This window comes from Lygodium microphyllum, chromosome 18 (genome assembly GCF_053477565.2).
Source record: "Lygodium microphyllum isolate KBCC chromosome 18, Lygodium_microphyllum_v1.1.10, whole genome shotgun sequence".
Lineage (NCBI taxonomy): Eukaryota > Viridiplantae > Streptophyta > Polypodiopsida > Schizaeales > Lygodiaceae > Lygodium > Lygodium microphyllum.
The window spans coordinates 31,678,784-31,697,464 of record NC_141152.1 but is presented as its reverse complement, the minus strand read 5'-3'; the positions used below and the strand labels follow the sequence as shown (position 1 = coordinate 31,697,464).

Here is an 18,681-nt window from a genome sequence, read left to right as displayed (position 1 = left end):
TTACATGTAGTCTATAATTATATTCTTCTCTTAAGGCAAGCCAAATGATGTGTTGGAATGGATAATAAGTGGGATTCTCCAATGTATGAGAACATTTTGGCAACTAAGAGATCAAATTTGTGCTTATGGGGTAAAAGAACAGCCATGAGAAACTTTTGCTCCAAATTGGATTGCAAGTTTGTTGTTTTCTAAGAAACCATAAGCTTTATAACCTCATATCTAGCACTGGACAGCATCATCTTTCACATGTGTTTAAAACAGTTTTCAGGAAGTTAGCCACTTAACATGATATGGTAGCGTCTAATACATATCATCTCCACCTTCCGAGTGCTCTTTTGAGTTCTCATTTTGCTTAGCTTAGTTCTGAATCTTCATTCCTGTGACCTACAATGAATATTCTATGCCTGCTCTTCATCCTTATGAGCCCATATACGTATTCTAAAACATCTAATTCACATCCTTACTTCAATCTTTATTGAGCTGTATGAACAACTGACAACGGCCTACTGGAAATTTGAGTGTACATCTGAATCACTTCATGAATATTACTCCTTTGATTTCTTGTTTGCTGTTGCTTAGGCAAGATGGGCTGCGGTCTGAAAGATAATCTAACGTGGGAGAACAGAATTAGAGAACAGGGAACAGGAGCAAAAAACTCATTTCACATGATGGCAATAACATTCTGTGAAATTTTCCTATGGCTATCAAACACATTTCTGTTTGAAACTATTCTTCTTGTGCTTCCATGAGTAAAGCACACTTTCACTAGTCTGCTGAGTATGACCAATAGTTTTACAACAATGTTGTTAGTAGGTAGCACAGTGCATACTATTTTTCACCTGTTGTGAACACTCGTTGATCGATTGGACAGGTGAACACTCATTGATCGGCTCTTACCAATTGAGACATTATTTTTCACCTGTCTCTGGACACTCACTATTTGGCTTCACCAATTTGAAATTCTGTATGAGAGCAGTTTGACCTTTCTCTATACGTACATATGTAAGCATGCTGCATGGGCTTGCAAGGAAGCTTAGAAAAAGCTTTTAGCATCAAAATATTTGCATATGGGTTCTGAAATTTGGTCTTGAACCAAGAGATGACATTTCAAGTTTGCCCAAAATTGGCACCTGCAAACACAAGCCTGAAATCAATGCATTCAGTACATACATACAGACATTACACCATGGGCAGATATGAAGAATGATGCCTGATTTTTAACCTCGCTACAATGCCAAAGTTCGAGGCATAATACAAGGAGACAAGTTCCACATCTAGTAGTTTCTAGGTTGTTCTGATAGGGCATCAAAACAATAATGTGATGTAGTAGCACAGCATTTGTCATTTATGACGATAGCTGTCTTTTGTATTCTTTACCAGAGTCATTGGTCCTCAAAAGTGACAATGAAATGAGAACCTCCCATTTTCAATTGATCAAGGAAGTCACTGCTTCATAAAATTCTTGCATTAACTTGCTAGTACTCCAGCTAGCACTTCACTATTTCCACGGAAATACACTGTATATGCAAGGCGGATGGCATCTAGCCAGCTATCAACTTCCTCCCAGTTGTCTGCTAGCTGTTTTGTTCAATTGAGAGAAAGGATCAATAGAGAAGTATTTTAGTGTTTTTGGTTTCTTATTCACAATACATGGCACTTTGATCTACATTCATCTGGTATGTGAAAAATGGGATATACATCTTGACAAAAATGTGAAATAAAATCTTGTTGACCAAGTTTTATATCCTTTCAAAAACAGATGAAGCATGTAATCTAGATTGACATGGCACAAGTTCGTTCCATCTTGTTTTACTTAAATGGAAAACAAAGTACATGGAAATCCTCCAACAAAACAAGAGGGTATCCGTGTAATGGTGGCTATGGCAAATAAAATCTGAATCTGAAATATAATAGCCCTACAACATACATGAGTACCTGACAACATTCAGGAGCTCTACAACATTGGACGCTCTAGAATATACAGGAGTACCTGACAAATGGTCATTTCAGCACTCTAGCATAGATGTTGCTTTGGGATGGGATGATATTTATGACTCTAGTAGAAGCATATGCAATGATGAAGACTACTTGCTTTGCTAAGACCCATACTTTGCCTTCCCACAGATGAAAGCTATTAACCAACCTAGATACTGGCATATTTGTACAGCCAGCTATGGAGGAATTAGAGACTATCAGCACTTGGACAAAAAGTAACATATCTAGGCAAAAGGGCAAGGAAAAACTCATTTCTTCTATTCAAACCTGTCATTTTAGCAAGGAAAATCTTATCCACACCTTTATGAACACTAGGGCACATTAGAGCATACAGCTCATTGTCATCAAGCCTTTCTAGGCCCATTTCTTACAAAACAATCAGCAGACAAGTGTACACTAGGGTTTGCAAAGAAAACATAGTGTATGAACATGACTAACACAATCAACCTGTCCAAGAGCCACTATCTCTCATGGGAGCAGGTCACGGGGGAGTGTCATCCTCCTTGAACAGATCCAAAGTGCAGCAAACTGCAAATCTTGATGCAGAAATCTTATGTAGACCACTGTGACAAGCCAAAGAGGACTGCCCCATGCAGTAGATCGAGATAGGATGAATGATGACAGAGGGTGACTGAGGGATGACGACAGCAGAGGCGCAGCAAATGCAGCCGAGTCTGGATATGCTCAGATGACAAAACACAACAGGCTGCAACTTGGCGGCAGCCTGTAGAAGAGAGAGAAGCAGCTGGTAATCAAAATGCAGCCTTGGGCAGGATCTCAGAGTGAAAATAGTCCAGAAAATGCAGGCTGAGAGGTAGGCAACAGCTCTTGGAGATGGATGGCAGCCGGGCAGCAGACTGATGATCACAATGATAAAGAGGGAACAATGCTGGCAACAGGTATTGAACTGACTGGCAGAGAGACAGATTGGAGAGCTGATGCGCAAAGTGGAGACAAGGATGAAAGTGGCAGTGCACAATGAGTCCCTTTGATAGATCTTTCTGAGCCAATTATCCAACTAGATATTCTGGGTTATTGTATCAATTGATTTCATTCTTTTTGGGACTGTTTTAAGAGCTAGAAGAAATATATATGATTAATTGAGTTACATTGTCCTGGTGGCTTAACAACCCTTCACAGACCCAAGAAGTAAGAGGGTAAAAGAGAAGGCTCTCAGTCCTGACCCAAAATGTCCCACCCCAAAGAGACCAAGGCATTGAGCCAAGGTGTGAAGAAATGGTATGGTAAACATAGAGAAACGGAAAATGTACTATAACACAATCTGTAGAATGCTCAATAAGAATGAGTGAATGAGAATATGAATGATACAATAAGGGTGCCTCAAACATTTATGTCTCAAGGACAGACAGAGGTAAATCATGTCAAAGTGTGTCATGCTTGCGATGGATCCCAAAATGAAGCAGCAATAGGCACCAATGATGATGATGTCATGGGCACCATTGGAGGGAGCAAAATGCAATCCTCTAAGCAACATGATGTTGTAGTAGACTTTGAGCAGCAAAAACATAGGTATGCTGGCTGAGATGACAAATGACAGCTGATGATAATGGGGTGATTATGAACAGCAGGTGTGCCTCTAGAATGATGAAACGCAGGCCAGGACTGCAAAACACAGCTGCTGCAACAATTGTGACAAGGGTACTTGATGTCATAAGGCTGGTTGGCATGCACAAGGGCTAGCAGAGCAGGCTGAGGCTGGGCAACAGTAGGGTAGTTGGGTGATGCATTAGGAGGGCTGGGTGACAGTAGAGAATGGCTGTCACAAGTGGAAACTTCAAAAATACAACGGGCACCTCTGAGATGATGGCATGTGCACTTCACAAGGGTCCGGGCAGTGAACTGAGAAGGCTAGCTGAACAATAATCAAGGATGTGGGATGATGATGGATGCCCACAACATCTTTCATAGAGGATTTTAGGGCATTTTCCCTGCTGTTTAAATTAAGCCTTCTATTTTTAAACATGCTTTCAATTACTTTTTGGGGCTGTTTTAAGGGGTCTAAATTAGACATTAATGCATGTATATTTGAGATTAACGCAAACCTTAACTTTAGTGGCTCAATACCCCCTCTCAGGACAAAAAGGGTCCTAAGATGGAGAGAGAATCATTACTCCACCCTCTGTTTACCCAAAAGGTCCCATCCCAAAGAAATTGAGGCATTGGACCCTTGTCAAACAATTATTCTTTATGGGGACAATCTTATTCAAATATTGCTGCAAGAAAAGAAGATAAATGTAAGGTCCATTAAATTGGGCTAGTGACAATAAGATATCCATCACCTCTCTTATCATGATAGGCCCTTAAGCAGTCCATGGAGGCACCCTTCAATTGTTGCATGTGCAGTGGATCCAAGTCAGCCACTCTTTGATGAGGAAGGAAGGACAGAGAGAAAATACAAGTGTCAGGAAACTTGTCACACAAGCTTCCAAGTTTCCCACCACTAGTCGCACCTCATGATGTGGCTAGATACTTGTCTTGTGCTACTTCACTTTCCCTCTTTACACTAAGTCTCCTTTTCCCCTATAAAAAGAGCTCATCTCCTCTCATTCTACATCAATTTTGTTTGCTGTAAATTCATATACAGTAGTTGAAGATAGCTCAAATTTGGTCCCAACCATCTTCATCATCCTCCTGCTCTTCTCCATCATCAAATTCATCAATTTTACCCCCTTCTACACTATTGTTTGACAGCATCTCCTTCTCGAGCTCTCTTCCATTCTAAGATCAAGAGACAAGTCACAACAATGAATAGTTGATCCACAAAGAAGAAAGGATGATTTCCTCTCTCTTTAAAGTTTCTACTCCTAGTTTGTAAAAGATTTACTTGCTTTGTTGCATAGTAATTTACTTACTTTTTTGCATAATAATTGATGCATGTATGCAAAACATCTTTTACATGATCTTGTGAGAAAGAGAAATACTTCTCTATTCTTAGGTTGACTATAATTAGCTCTTCCCTAAGGGACTTTCATTGAGCTGAAATATACTCCTTCAAGGGGATTGCTCATCTTCAACCCTCAATTGTCTCCATTCTTTTTATGTTTCCATGGCTGTAATCTTATGAATAATTGTAATATTCAGGTTTAAGTGTTTGTTTTTCTCCATTTTCTTCAAACATTAAGTCTCGAAAATAAGCTGACATTACAATGGTCAAGCATTCTAAGTTGTTTGGGCCACTTATTGTGGTATCAAGGAGAAACACTGAACTTGACCTTCTTTTCAAGTCAAGATAGTGACTTGGTCTTTTTCTTCTTATGCCTTCATCCATGCCCGGATCTTGAAGTTGAAGATGATGGTTGATGGGGATGAAGATGGAGATGAGAGTGAAGAAGAATGCCGACGCCTATGTTGACGACAAGGTCTTCCAAGAGAAAGGTATGACTCTTCCTCAATGAGGGATAAACTAGACTACTAGAAAAGGAGGGAATAGCACCTAGAGAAGAAGATGAAAGAGTAGGATCTAAACCTAAATTGCTAAAAGTATGACAAAGAAATCCTAAGCCCTAAAATGCAAATTTGATGAGGAAGGGATAGGTAGGATTTGAACATCAATAACACCAAAATGATGCTCATATGAAACAAAAGTAAAGTTGCAAGGTACATGTTTGTGTTCTTCTATGTTTGCAACCTCCTCATTTGGTATTTACATGCTGGAAGGGAATAGGCAGGATTTGAACATCAATAGCACCAAGGCGATGCTCTTATGAAACAAAAGCAAAGTTGCAAGGTACATGTTTTTCTTCTTCTATGTCGCAACAAAAAGGGGTTCTTGCTCACACAATTCAAACAAGTTATGCAAACCTATCATGAGGCCCAGTTGAGATGAAGGCATTGGATCCATCCCAAAAGCGGATTGTCTTCCCTAGCTGAGAGAGGTGGCCACCCTCAAGCTAGATGCCACGATTGATATGCACCCTCCAGTGTGCCTTAGTGTAGGTCCATGGTAGCTTGAGCTGAAGTAGATGGAGGAACATCATACATAGAGTTGGGGCACCTTCTTGTATATAGTCATCTAGCTTCTACAACATCATCTATGGTCTACCCAAACTTTAGATAACTTGGAGTATGGGAAGAGAAACCGAAGAGGAAGCATTGTCCTCCTTGTCCAGGGAATAGTGCCCCCAAAAGCCTTTGGAGGAGAGGCAATGTGGGTAGGAAGCTCCCAGATGATGGTAACTGAAACATCAAATGTTGGTATGCATTGCTCATGCAAAACTAGCTCTCACAATAGCCATGTAGAATACTGCATAGATAAGCATTGGCTCTGATCTATGAGAGGATACGGTAAGGTATGCATAGAAAACACAAAGAGTATACGAACATGACTAACACAATGAACACAAATGAAGAAGAGGATGAATGAAGAATGAATGCTAGACATAATGCTCATGGATGAGGTAGAGATACAACCATAAGATCGAGGACCATCTTTCCATAAATGGAGAGTGTGTTGGAGAGTGCCGCCCTCCATGAATGTATCCTGAGAGCACCAAACCACCAATCTGGATGCAGAAATCTGATGTAGACCACTCTGGAAGCAGCATAAATGAAGAGGATTATCCTATGCAGCAGGTCCAGAGAAGATAAATGATGACAGAGGGTGCTAGAGGGCAGTAAAAAAGCAGGCTGGGATGTCAAATGCAGATGAATATAGATGCTGAGAGGACCAAATGCAGCAACCTGGCGACAACCTGTAGAAGAGAGAAGCAGCTGGTGATCAACATGGAGGCTTGGGTAGGGGCTGAGAGTGAAAAAAGTGGAATAAATGAAGGCTAAACGGCAGGGTGACGGCTTTTAGGGATGGATGACAGCAGAATGGCAGCCTGTATAACAGCAAGACATGGCGATGATGAGGGATGAGAGAAAATGGTGAAATGTATTGAGGCAGTAGAGGGAGGTTGGAGAGATGGTGAAGCAAAGTTGAGACGGGCTGAAAGTGGCAGACTGCAGTGCACAATAAGTCCCTTTTATACAATTTTCTGAGCCAGTTGTCCTACCAAATGTCTTTCTGTATTAATTGATATAATTCTTTTTGGGACTATTTTAAGAGCCAGAAAAATCAATTAATTAAATGGAAATTTCTTGGGGGCTTAACATTGTCCTTCTTGTCGGTGGTCATTTTCCACCACCCACACTTCACTATCATGGGAGTATTATCAGTCAACCTGCAATATGGCCAGCCAGGGTGGTGCCTAATTGTGTTACTTTACTTCCTTTTGTAACGGTAATCAGTTTTGTATTCAAAGTCAAAAAACAGAAAAAAGAGAGAGGGGGGAAAAGAAGAGAGAAGCACAATACATTTTCCACAAATAAATCACTCCTCACAACAAGAAACTACCACCATCTCATAAACTCATAATCATTGGGTATCTGAAATCATCATGCCTACATTTATACTTCTGTGTCTCCCAATGAAACAAGAAATCATGAAAGAATTAAAGCCTGGAGTTTCAGCTGTTTCAAGCACACATAATTCAACTGCAATAAAACGAAGTAGTTTCTATAATATCTGAGCATATCTAGTTCATTATCTTCAGAAAATGCATCATAAAAAGCATGAATATTCCTAAAAGTTGAGCATGTGCACATTCATTTCATTTAGATGGATGAGGTTGGCTCATTCTGTATGTGTGCATACATATTAAGCAGTGAGGACCAGGATTACATACCAGATACTTTTCACCAGATGTTGTATCAATACAGAATGCTTTGCCCGATGGTAGAGTCAAATCTGCCGATGGCAAAAGATTGACGATCTCATTCAACTCAATCCTTAGAGTAATAGGTGCATTTCCTCTGGTATCCATGAGTGGAAGCAAATTTTTACTATATCCTCCAGGCACAGTCTCGTTAGGTGTAGCAGCGGTTGTTTCTATCTGTTCAGTCTTGAGAGCATGAGAGGCACAACTACTTTCAAAACTCACAGCGATACCTAAGTCAAGAAAATGCAGTATCACCAACGACTTGAACCATTCATACCTCATAAAATGCCTCATGGTCAAGTACGAATAAGATTCGCTTCCAATCACCATGAGGAATCAAGGAATTGCCACCTGGAGCTACTGTTAGATAGCCTGTCTTCATGTATGGCAATGGAAGCTGGTAGTTCATAAGACAAAGAAGCATAATTACTGCATAACCACGACACGGTCTTCCCCAATAGACTAATCAGTGACTCAGCAGTCCTAATTACATCCCACATATTTTACATAATCAGTGACTTAGCAGTCCTAATTGCATCTCACATATTTTACATAACCTTTGAGTAACATGATTGATCATCATGATCTTCCGACCAGTCAAAAAACTGTTTTTCTGAACTTTGGGACTATAATTGCAATCACAACTCTTTGCTCCTCTCAATGTACTGACATCATCCTCCCCTCCCTCCCCTCCCGCCCCTTCCCCTTCCCTTTTTATTTTCCCATAGTGGGTAATTTTATATTAATTACGAAAAAAAGTACAACAGATCAGTAAACACAACAAGACGAGAGTGCAAAAGGCACCTCTAGACTGAATAGACACACAAGATCAAGTGTTCCTCGGTAATAGTAGGGGTTCTAGTGGTAGGTGCCTCTGAGGATTTGTCTCTGCAACAGGAATAAGTGTGGAGGGGCTCCTGCGAAGAAGAAGGGACAGCAGGTGTGGGAAGGACAGGAGTCTCCTTTGCCTTTCCTTTATTGTGTTGGGCTTCTGTCCACCACACCTGGTTTTCCAAGTCCAAAAGAGGAGCATGTTGCTTTTGCCTTTGGACTGACTGGGCTGAGCAATCTGCTGTTCAGCAGAGTGAGAAGGCATGTTTTGGTCCTTGTCCATGGGCTGATCTGCCAAGGCACTCTTACGATTTGGGCATTCGCCCATGAAATGACCTAGTTGACCATAGGAGAAACAATGGCCAGCAAAAGTACCCCACTTCAGCCGGAACCAAAGAGGCTGCACGCCCGTACAATTGAGGTGCAACCAACTAGGTTGCTTCTTGAAAGTGTCCCATAGCATGCACAATCTATTCTTGTTGGCTGCCTTCAGGCTAGGGGGGGACCAACACATGGCCTTTTGCAGCCATTGCATCCTTGAGAAGGGTTCAATAAACTGTTGGGCAATTCTCAACTTCCACCCAAACTGGACATTGTTGCTTTAGCAAAAATTGGAACAGATGCCATGAGACAATATGCACCAGTTGTTTGTCAAAGAAAAGGGGCTGCTTTGGGAGGAGGAGATCGCGGCCGAAGCAGAAAGAAGGCCAACCTCATAAAACTGACGCAGACTAGCAAAGATCTCCATGCCATCGATCTGAAGAATAGAGGTCAGCCATTAACAGATCTTGGCAAGCATGGTAATCTGACCCGTAGAAGCGAGTGACACCTTGCTCATGAAAGGCGAAAAAGGAGTGAAGCACCTGGTGAGTTGACACTTTTGTGTCCAGAACCTCCTCCACACAGGCAAGGATGGCTCGATGATTATGCTCAACATATTCTTCCAGGAGGGAATTCCCAAACTCAAGCAATTGCTCCCAATTCAGTTCCGACAAATCCTGTGAAGCGGAAGCCTCCTGAGCATATGAGCAAGGTGGAGAATCACCCATGCTAGGGGCTTTAGGAGCAGCAGTAAACTTATCATGAAGATGCTTGCTTTGTTTGATAGACGGCTGAACATCAAGACAGGCGATGCCATCTCCTCAATGCAAGTGATCAGGTTGTGTTCTTCAGCTGCATCTTCTTCCATTTCCATAGTTGGACCCAGACCTTCAAGTGATGGGTCCATGGCAGCCTGATCTAGGCCTTCCATGAATGGGCAGGCCTATTAGGACATTCTTCCTGCTTTTCCACAGGCTAGCTTGCCCCAACACACTGAGGCCAGGAAGAGCAACAGGCTGTGCAAGAGGGAAAACACCCAGCCATAGGCAGGGCGTCCTACACAGAGGACATGACAGCAGGGCAGCCTGCTCAGAAAGCAGGACAGCAGGACAACAAGCAGAGATGCAGGGCAGGTCCTTGCACACGTCGCAAACAGGGCATAGAACAGTCCGCAGCAGCTCCCAGATGGCTAATGATGCTGGAGCAGAAGTCGTAGGGCAGAAGTCACAAGTGCACAAGTGAAACCCTAGGCAGGAGCAAAAATTGCAAGTGCACAGGTGCAAAACCCTAGGCAGGAGCTGAAATCTCAGGTGCACAAGTGAAACCCTAGGCGGCAGCCTCCATGGCTGATGGCTCTCTGTTCTCACTTTTTTTTTTTTGGTGAAGATAATTGAATTATTTACATCAGACCATCAGGTCAACATTCTCTCTATATCTCTTACACTCTATTACATCAGACCATCAGGTCAGCATACTGTCTCTCTCACTCTCTCTCTGTATAATATTTACATGAGGCCTGCAGGCTCTTAGAACAACTAGAGCAACCTATTACATGACCTGTTCTAATAAATCACGCAGAAGGAACAGCTAAGAGTAGAGCGAACAATCGCCAGCCAGGGAGCAGCAATATCCAGAAGAACCAGGTCAGCTGACATCATAGAAGAGATTTGCCATAACACCAATCCACACACGCAGGCCACATGCCCATGGATGCCCGATGCTGAATCAAAAATAAAGGCATTGCGAGTACGCCATATATGCCACAAGGCTGTCCATCTAAGGAAATGGAATAGGTAGGAACAATTTGAACGCAAAGAGGGCATAGAGGACATATATCCCATAATCCGCAAACGAACTGGAATGCAGTGCTGAGTCACCGAGAATGACACGCGGGAAATGAAATTCCAGATCTCTCGTGCAACAGGGCAAGAGACAAAGAGGTGAAGCAATGTCTCATCACATGCAAAAAACACAACGACCTGCAGAGATCTTTCGAGCACGAAGCACTTCTCCCGTTGGAAGACCCCCAATGAGCAGCCTCCGCATGAACACTTTACCCTGATACGGAATCTTAGACTTCCAAAGCTGAATAAATCTTTCCTGCCACTTCTTTTTGCTATACCTGAGATGCCAGAACTTATTAACTTTCCCCGTGACTCATCTCTTAGCTTCCACCATCTGATGATATATTTGATTAGCTGACCTTTTCTCAAAGTCATCAGGAAGCACAAACATCCAGTCACCCCATGGATCCAATGGCTGTAATGTAGGCAAAGGAGAGAACCTCTGAAGACAGTCCTGTATGGACGACCAAATGTCCCTGTATCCACGAGGCACCCTAAAGTACTGACAAATACGCCTAAAAGAATAAAGGCATGGCTGCCCAAGAATAACACCATCACGGACTGTCTTCAAGCCTAACCTAGCCATCCGATTAAACTTGTCTCGCTGCAAATCTTTTTGTGGCCAATCCAACAACCTTGAGGAAGCTAGTATTTCTCCTTGCAACGAATTTTCCTCCTTACGAATATTCGGAGCAGGAGAGATTAACTTGGTATATGTCAGCACACACGATCAAGTACCTTCACTTTCACAAAGCGGTAGTGCACCTCAATGTGTTTTGTCCTAGCATGGAACACTGGATTCCTAGCTAGCTGTATGCTACTCATGTTGTCACAATGAATGACAACTGGACAATCTCCCTGCACCTCCAAATCACCTAATAACTTTTGCAACCATACCACCTCACATGCTGCCATAGCAGCACCTCTATACTCAACCTCTGTACTCGATAAAGCAACTGTAGGTTGATTTTTTCTGCTCCATGTAATTGCTGCACTACCAAGGGAAAACATGAATCCACTTGTAGATCTTATGCCCGACATGCTACTAGCCCAATCTGCATTTGTGTATCCAAAGACCTGTACATCCTTACCTGCCTCATAAAAAATTCCATAATGTAAAGTGGACTTCACGTACTTCAATATACGTCTAACTGCATCCAAATGAGGCTTTCTAGGCATCTGCATAAACTGATTGACAAGACCAACAGCATAGCCCAAGTTTGAGGATGCCAAATTGCAAGACAAAGCATCTCCTGCCAGGAAGCAATCAAATGAGAAAGAAGAAAAGAATGGGAGACCTTTATAGGCCTCGTAGAATTAAGCGCATGCCACCAAGAAGCATGAATAACGGTGCTACCATGAGACTCTTCCAAATCTGAAGGCATCATACCAAAGTTCCACACCTACTCATACAAGTGAGTTAATGGGTCCTTAAGCAGTTGCACATGGGCTGAAAATAGCTCATTAGGAAGCCCATCCCAGCCTGGACTTTTCCTTCGAGGCAAGTGAGACAACACTTCTTCCACTTCATCTTCAAAAATATTGGCCTCCATTAAAATCGCCCATTCTGGTTTGACCTCATTACTAATGAGGTCACAAATATATGTTCGAGCAAAGAGAACAGCATCAGAAAGAATCTCTTGTGGACCCAACAAGGCCCTATAAAAGTCAACAGTCATTTGAATAATGGAGGCAGGATCAGTCACTATATCACCTTGCCCATCCTTTAAGCGGACAATATTTTCCCGGGCATATTTCTAATGTAGATGAGCAAAAAATTGATGAGTTTGACAGTTGTTATCATGTAAAGCTTCGGCTCTGGCTAATAGTTTGTATTGTATTTGGATGCTGAAAAGAACGATAAGTATATCCGGCTTGAGATAGATACATCTAGGATCACATGTCCTGTTTCAAAGAGACCGTTGCAAGAGTATCCCAAGCCTATTGCTCAGACATCCATAACCGAATGTGGAGAGGTCGCTTGATCTACAAAAACACAGACATTAAAATCACCCATAACAGAGCCTTGACGAGCCAGGGCAAGGCAGTGTAGGTCATCCCGAAGCTGACGACGTTCCCTTGCATTAGAAGGAGCATACACGCCTACAATCCACAAAACCTCCCCCTCATATCATATTTCCAAGATCAGAAATCGGTCACGGGTATCTTGAGAAACCAATGCTGGTTGTAGGGAGGATTTGACAGTCAATATAACTCCCGATTTATGTGGAGCGCAACCACTAAAAAAGACCGCATAATCCTTATACACATAAGAAGATCTAGCCAAAGAATGTTGTTTGTGCTCCACAGCACAAAAAGCATCCCCATTTCCAACAAGCAAAACTTTCCACAACCGATACTGCTTGCTGCCCGAAGAAATACCTTTCACATTTCACAAAGCAAATTTCATGATCAATCACAAATAAGAAAAACTACTAAACCATTGCTTTCCCTTTTCCTTTTACATCAATAGCCTTGGTAGCTTGGAATCTCTCCATTTCACTTCGAATAACATCTACAAGATCTGCCCTTTGTAGACCTGCAATCGAAGCTCGGGAAGGAAATTGCAATTGATGGGAGCGGAAAACATCCGGAGGAGGCACAAGCCTTCCACGAGCATCGAATCGCAAAGTTGAATTAGAAGTCCTTTTATCTTCCACTGCCGGAGCATGCAGATCTTGCCTAGCATTACAACGAACCACAATGACCCAAGAATCCTCCCGATGAGACAAATTCCACCCAACTGCAATCAAAGGATGCTCACTATCCACGTGAGGAACATCCTTCTTGCCTTCCTCACGACCTTGTTGGGGAAGCTGCTCTGGATCAAGTACTGGCTGCTGAATCATCTGCTTAAGGTGGTGGACTTGCATTTCCATATCTTGATCCATAGGGCCCCGCACTACCTCTGTATTTTTGTCACATTCCGAAATGAAATGGCCCAACTGGCCACATCTGAAACAGTGTCCTACAAAAGTACCCCATTTCAACACATACACCAACGTTTGTAACCATGGAACTTCAAAACGAATTTTTGTCAGGCAAGGTTTGCTTGTATCCCACAGCATACATGCCCTATTCCTATTGCGGGAAGCCAACCGAGGTTCCACTAAGACCTCACCAAAGGTTCTCAGTACCAGAGGGAGGAGTCTCCAAAGATGTGCAGGGAAATCCACCACCTCTACCCAAATTGGGCATGCCTGTCTCAGCACCTCTTGAAACTCAGCCATGGGCCTCCAAGGGACCACATGAACTAGCTGTCCATCCATAAACAAAGGAATGCATTGCATAACAAGAGCCCATACTTCCGTAGAACAAAAAAGAACCTCAAAGAACCCCTTTGGGCCATCATAAATCTCTTCAACCAGGGGAACATGCATACGACCTGTCTGGGCACTGTTCAAAACTGACAAGCATAGACTACAGCCAAGCACGAATTCTAGTGATCAAAGGAGTCCTTCTAGTAAAATAAAATATGGCTGCCCTCTCATGAAAAGGAGCTATCTGTTGTAAGACCGGGTCGGTTCCCATGACTGCAACTACTTGATCCCCATCTGGTAATGCGTTAGCTTTATCCTCATTACAATGGACATAATCCGACATAAGATGATTGGCAGTGGCCAGCATGGACTGTAAAGACCCATCAGGTTGTGGACAAGAAACATGAACCTTAGGCTGAGGCAAATTCGGGCCTAAGGCTAGTTCTTCAGCCGACATCCTACGACGTTTGCCCATCTCTTCACTATCCAACAACGGCCCGGGTTCATCAGCCAATGAATCACCATCCGAGTCAGCCAAGTCTTTGTCATTCCCTTGCCCAATCTATTGATCGAGAAAGGCCATATCGATACCATTAGATTCCTACAGATTTGCCATAACAAAACCAAATTCCGATCCTCTCTCTCTCTCTCTCTCTCTCTCTCTCTCTCTCTCTCTCTTTTCATGAACATAATTGAATTAAGTAGAAAATATTTTACATCAGACCATCAAGTCGGCTTAGAACAAACGGAAAAAAAACAGTCATGAAGGAAAGTCTACACAGACTCCTAACACAGAACTATCACACTGAAAGCATAGCTGGTGTGGAGCGAAGTGTCCAGCCAGAGAGTAGCAATATCAGGAAAAACCAGGTCAGTAGACACCATAGAGGTGATTTGCCATAGCACTAAACCGCGGATTCAGGCCACATGACCATGAATCCTAGATACAGAATCAAAAATGAAGGCATTTTGAGTTCGCCAAATATGCCACAAGGCTGTCCATCTAAGGAAATTCTCTCTCTCTCTCTCTCACTCTGTGCAAAACCCTCAGGATGTGCTTCAGGCTCTTTGCACAAGTCTTGAAATATCGAATTGTCAGTTCTCCTATTAAGCAAGCTGTCTGTACTGGCCTTATCGCTCTCTCTCTCTCTCTCTCTCTCTCTCTCTTTTCGTAAAAGGCAATTGTATTAATTACGAAAAAAAGGTACAAGTTTACATGATTACCAGATACACGATGGCTCTAAGCCATCATGTGTAAAATCTCTCTCTCTCTCTGAAGTAGTAAACGACAAAAGGGTTACAAAAAGTCATGGCAAAGACACAGAGGAAATTGCCATATGCCAGGGAAGTAAGTCCTCCCGAGGGAATAAGTCAGAGTGCCGAATGAGATCTATCTGCCAATGCAAAAGGCCTTTAAGCCTAGCAATATGTCCCTGAACATTACTGGCTGAATCAAAAAGAAAAGCATTCTGAATGGTCCAATTGTGCCAACAGCCCCAGTATCTAAGAAAGTGAAACAAGATCTTCATATGCAACTGAGCCGGTGTGGGGTATTTGGGTCGTGCAAAAACCCAATCAGAAGGGGTTAAGGAGATGCCAACCATTGCTCTCCAAACTACCGACAAGAGTGACCAGATTTTCTTAGCAAGAGGGCAAGAAATAAATCAATGATGGGCCGATTCCACAGTGGTGGTGCAAAAGAAACAATTGCCGTTGGAGATTCGACGCTTGGAAAGGGCTGAAGCAAGAGGAAGACCACCAATCATCACCCTCCAAAGAAAGACCTTGCATTTGAAAGGTGACTTGTTCAACCAGCCCTCCATCATAGTTACCTTCCACCATGACCAAGGTTTACGCAAACCCCATACAATATTAGCTTTAGTAAGCAGCCATTGATGATCTTTAATCAGAAGATGATACACTTGGTTAGCTGAGGCCTTTTCCAAATTCAGCTGGCCTGCAAGGGCCCAGTCCTGCCAAGGTCGATCCAAAGCAAGGGCAGGAAAGGGTTGTCTGCTTTGGAGCACCATCAAAAGCTGACCCCATAAATCACGGTATCCACGAGGGATCCTGAAAAGCCTCCTGCCTGTACAAAACGATATCAACACATTGCGGCTGGCTAGGGTGGCATCTGCAAAACTGAAATCAAGCCCAAACGTGCCATGCGGTTAAATTTTGGTCTGAGCTCATGTTTACCTTCCCAAGATAGTAATCGCGAGGCTGCAAACAATTCCAGTTGGAAAGAGTTAGTAGTTGAGCTGGATGCCACTGAGCCTTTTGGAGAACCAATTTCTAGGAGCATACCAAATGAGCAAGCAGGGATGATGGACTAGAAAACCGCGAGTCTGCATTAAGAACATGCCACCAGGAGCTCCGAATTTGGGTATTACCATGCACAAGTCCGTGATCCTCAAGAAAATAACGAGCTATAAAGACCCACAGGTGATGATCCAAGCACATGGCACGAAAAAGAGACCAACGGAGTGCCAACATATGAGTTTCGGCTTCCAAAATAGCCCCACCACCCATGCGTTTAGGGGTACGTGCATGCGACCAAGAAATCCAAGAAATGCCTGCATGCAAGGAGTCCTTCTTCAATAACATGAAACGAATGTACTGAGTCAGAGCATTCAATGTAGTAGTAGTCCAAGGCAGCAGTGGCAAGAAATATGTGAGCATTGGCAACATAATTGTCTGAGCCACTTTGAGGCGAACATGGAAGGGCCAAGCATGCGATTTCCAGTACAGAAACTTAGCTGCGAGTTTCTGTGAAATCCACTGAAGTTGTTGCTTCGGCCGAACATCAACACCCAACGGGTACCCAAGGTGCCTGACAATGGAACCACAGGGAACAACCATTCCCTGCCAGTCTAGTGACTATAAATCTGACTCAGTGCAACTGAGTATGGCTGATTTCAAAGCATTGATACAAAGGCCATAAGCATGACCAAAAAGAGTCCAAACATCCAATGCTTTGCGAAGATTATCCTTGTCCGCACGCAAAATCATAAAGCTATCATCAGCCAAGGATTGACTAATGAAGTGCTGTCCAAAAGGAAGAGACAATCCCGCCAACTGAGTAGAAGCTGCCATATGAGATAACATCGAAAGAACCAGATGAGTCGCAAGAGCAAAAAAGAGAGGACTCAAAGGGCAACCCTGTCTCACAGAGCGTGCAAGGACTAATGGCTCGGTAACACCACCATTCAGCATAACTCGCGAAGAAGCCTCAACACTAAATGGTGTAGATCAAACGAGACATCCGAGTACCAAAGTGCATAGTAGACATAAGTTCTGTAATGAAAGACCAGTTTAAATAATCAAAAGCCTTTTCCAGGTCCAATTGAATCAATACCACCTCTTGATTGGAGTGCCTTGCATAGTCAATAGCCATTTGCACATTTAAGACATTATGCAGAATGTTTCGGCCCTTAATGAAACCATATTGAAGAGGATGCACAATGGCAGGAAGATACTTATGGAGCCGATTCACCATTACTTTGGAAAAGATTTTATACATAGAACCCATCAAAGAAATTGGTCGCCAATGTTTCAGCATAGACGGCGACGGAACTTTTGGAAGTAGTTTGATAAGTTCTTTTCATGAGGAAGGGATAAACCCCGTTTCCCAAACCTGCTGAAACATAGCCGTCAATGGTTTCGCCAATTGGGTAGCAAAAGCCTCAAAGAATTCATTGGTAAGACCATCCCAACCAGGACTTTTATCCTTGGGCAAGTGTAACAAAACATCCATAACCTTCGCCTCACAAATATCTGTCTCCAAAGTAGTTTGCATGTCATGTGGAACCTGATTGCGGACCAAATCATAGAAAACTGAGCGGGCATGAGTAATTTGGTCCGAAGGTGAAGGAGTAGAACCAAGAAGGTCCAGAAAATAATTCTTGCACATATTCACAATAGGCTGAGGATCAATGACCATTTGACATTCTGCATCCTGGAGTCTAGTTATATTCTCTCGCGCAGGAGATGCATGGAGAGCTCAAAAGAACTTATGAGTTTGACAATCATTGTCTTGCAAATTCGCAGTCAAATTTCGCAATTTGGCTTGCTGATAAGATTTCAACTGAAACTCTTTAATAAGATCAGCCAAACGCATAGCCAATGGCAGTAGAAATACATCATCTGGAGTCTCCACCAATAGAGAGCGAACCAAAGCCAATAATTCCTCTGCTGCTTGTCGACGCCGCTGACAAAGGGAGGCATGATGGATCCCATACTGCCGAGCAACCCGTTGCACATTAGAGAGTAATCGTTCAAAAGAAGCATTGCCCTCAAAGGAGAAGTCCAATAAAAATCTATCAATCAATTGCTGCATGTAGCCCCAAAAGATTGAATGCTTCAAATAAGACAAATTGAAACGCAAAGGGAGTCTATCCAGAAATTGCTTAAAAGGTGCAATGGGTTGTGCAAGCATCTCAAGCTGTAGAGGAAAATGGTCCGACAAGGCATATTGCTGCAACACTTTCATTTCCAGCATCTCAGGAAGAAAATCATCATCCTGCATGATGTACATGCAGTCCAACCGCGACCATGTAGTTGTATACTGCGCAGAATGGAAAGTAAAGCCTGTAGAAGAAGGGTGTAGCCATGACCCGAGATCTTGCTTAAGTACGGCAAGAGCAAACGCATTCCACACACGGCTTTCCAGAGCATCCATCACCGAATGCTCTGATGTGGACTGTGAAG

At 42.9% G+C, this 18,681-nt stretch overlaps 1 protein-coding gene across 3 annotated transcripts in view; it reads right to left on the bottom strand.

The window, feature by feature from the left end:
- Positions 1-537: 537 nt before the first annotated feature.
- The window catches only part of LOC148020723 (Tetratricopeptide repeat (TPR)-like superfamily protein), a 232,694-nt gene continuing 214,550 nt past the window's right edge, over positions 538-18,681 (bottom strand). For 2 of the 3 annotated variants that reach the window (XM_087698546.1, XM_087698545.1), the window contains exons 13-15: positions 7,996-8,115; positions 7,686-7,901; positions 538-1,578 (exon numbers count right to left, since the gene is read on the bottom strand). In XM_087698546.1, coding sequence (XP_087554672.1) covers positions 1,468-1,578; positions 7,686-7,901; positions 7,996-8,115 — 447 coding nt within the window. In that variant the 3' untranslated portion in view covers positions 538-1,467. The remainder of the gene's footprint in view (positions 1,579-7,685; positions 7,902-7,995; positions 8,116-18,681) is intronic. The other variant, XM_087698547.1, reaches the window with a different exon arrangement.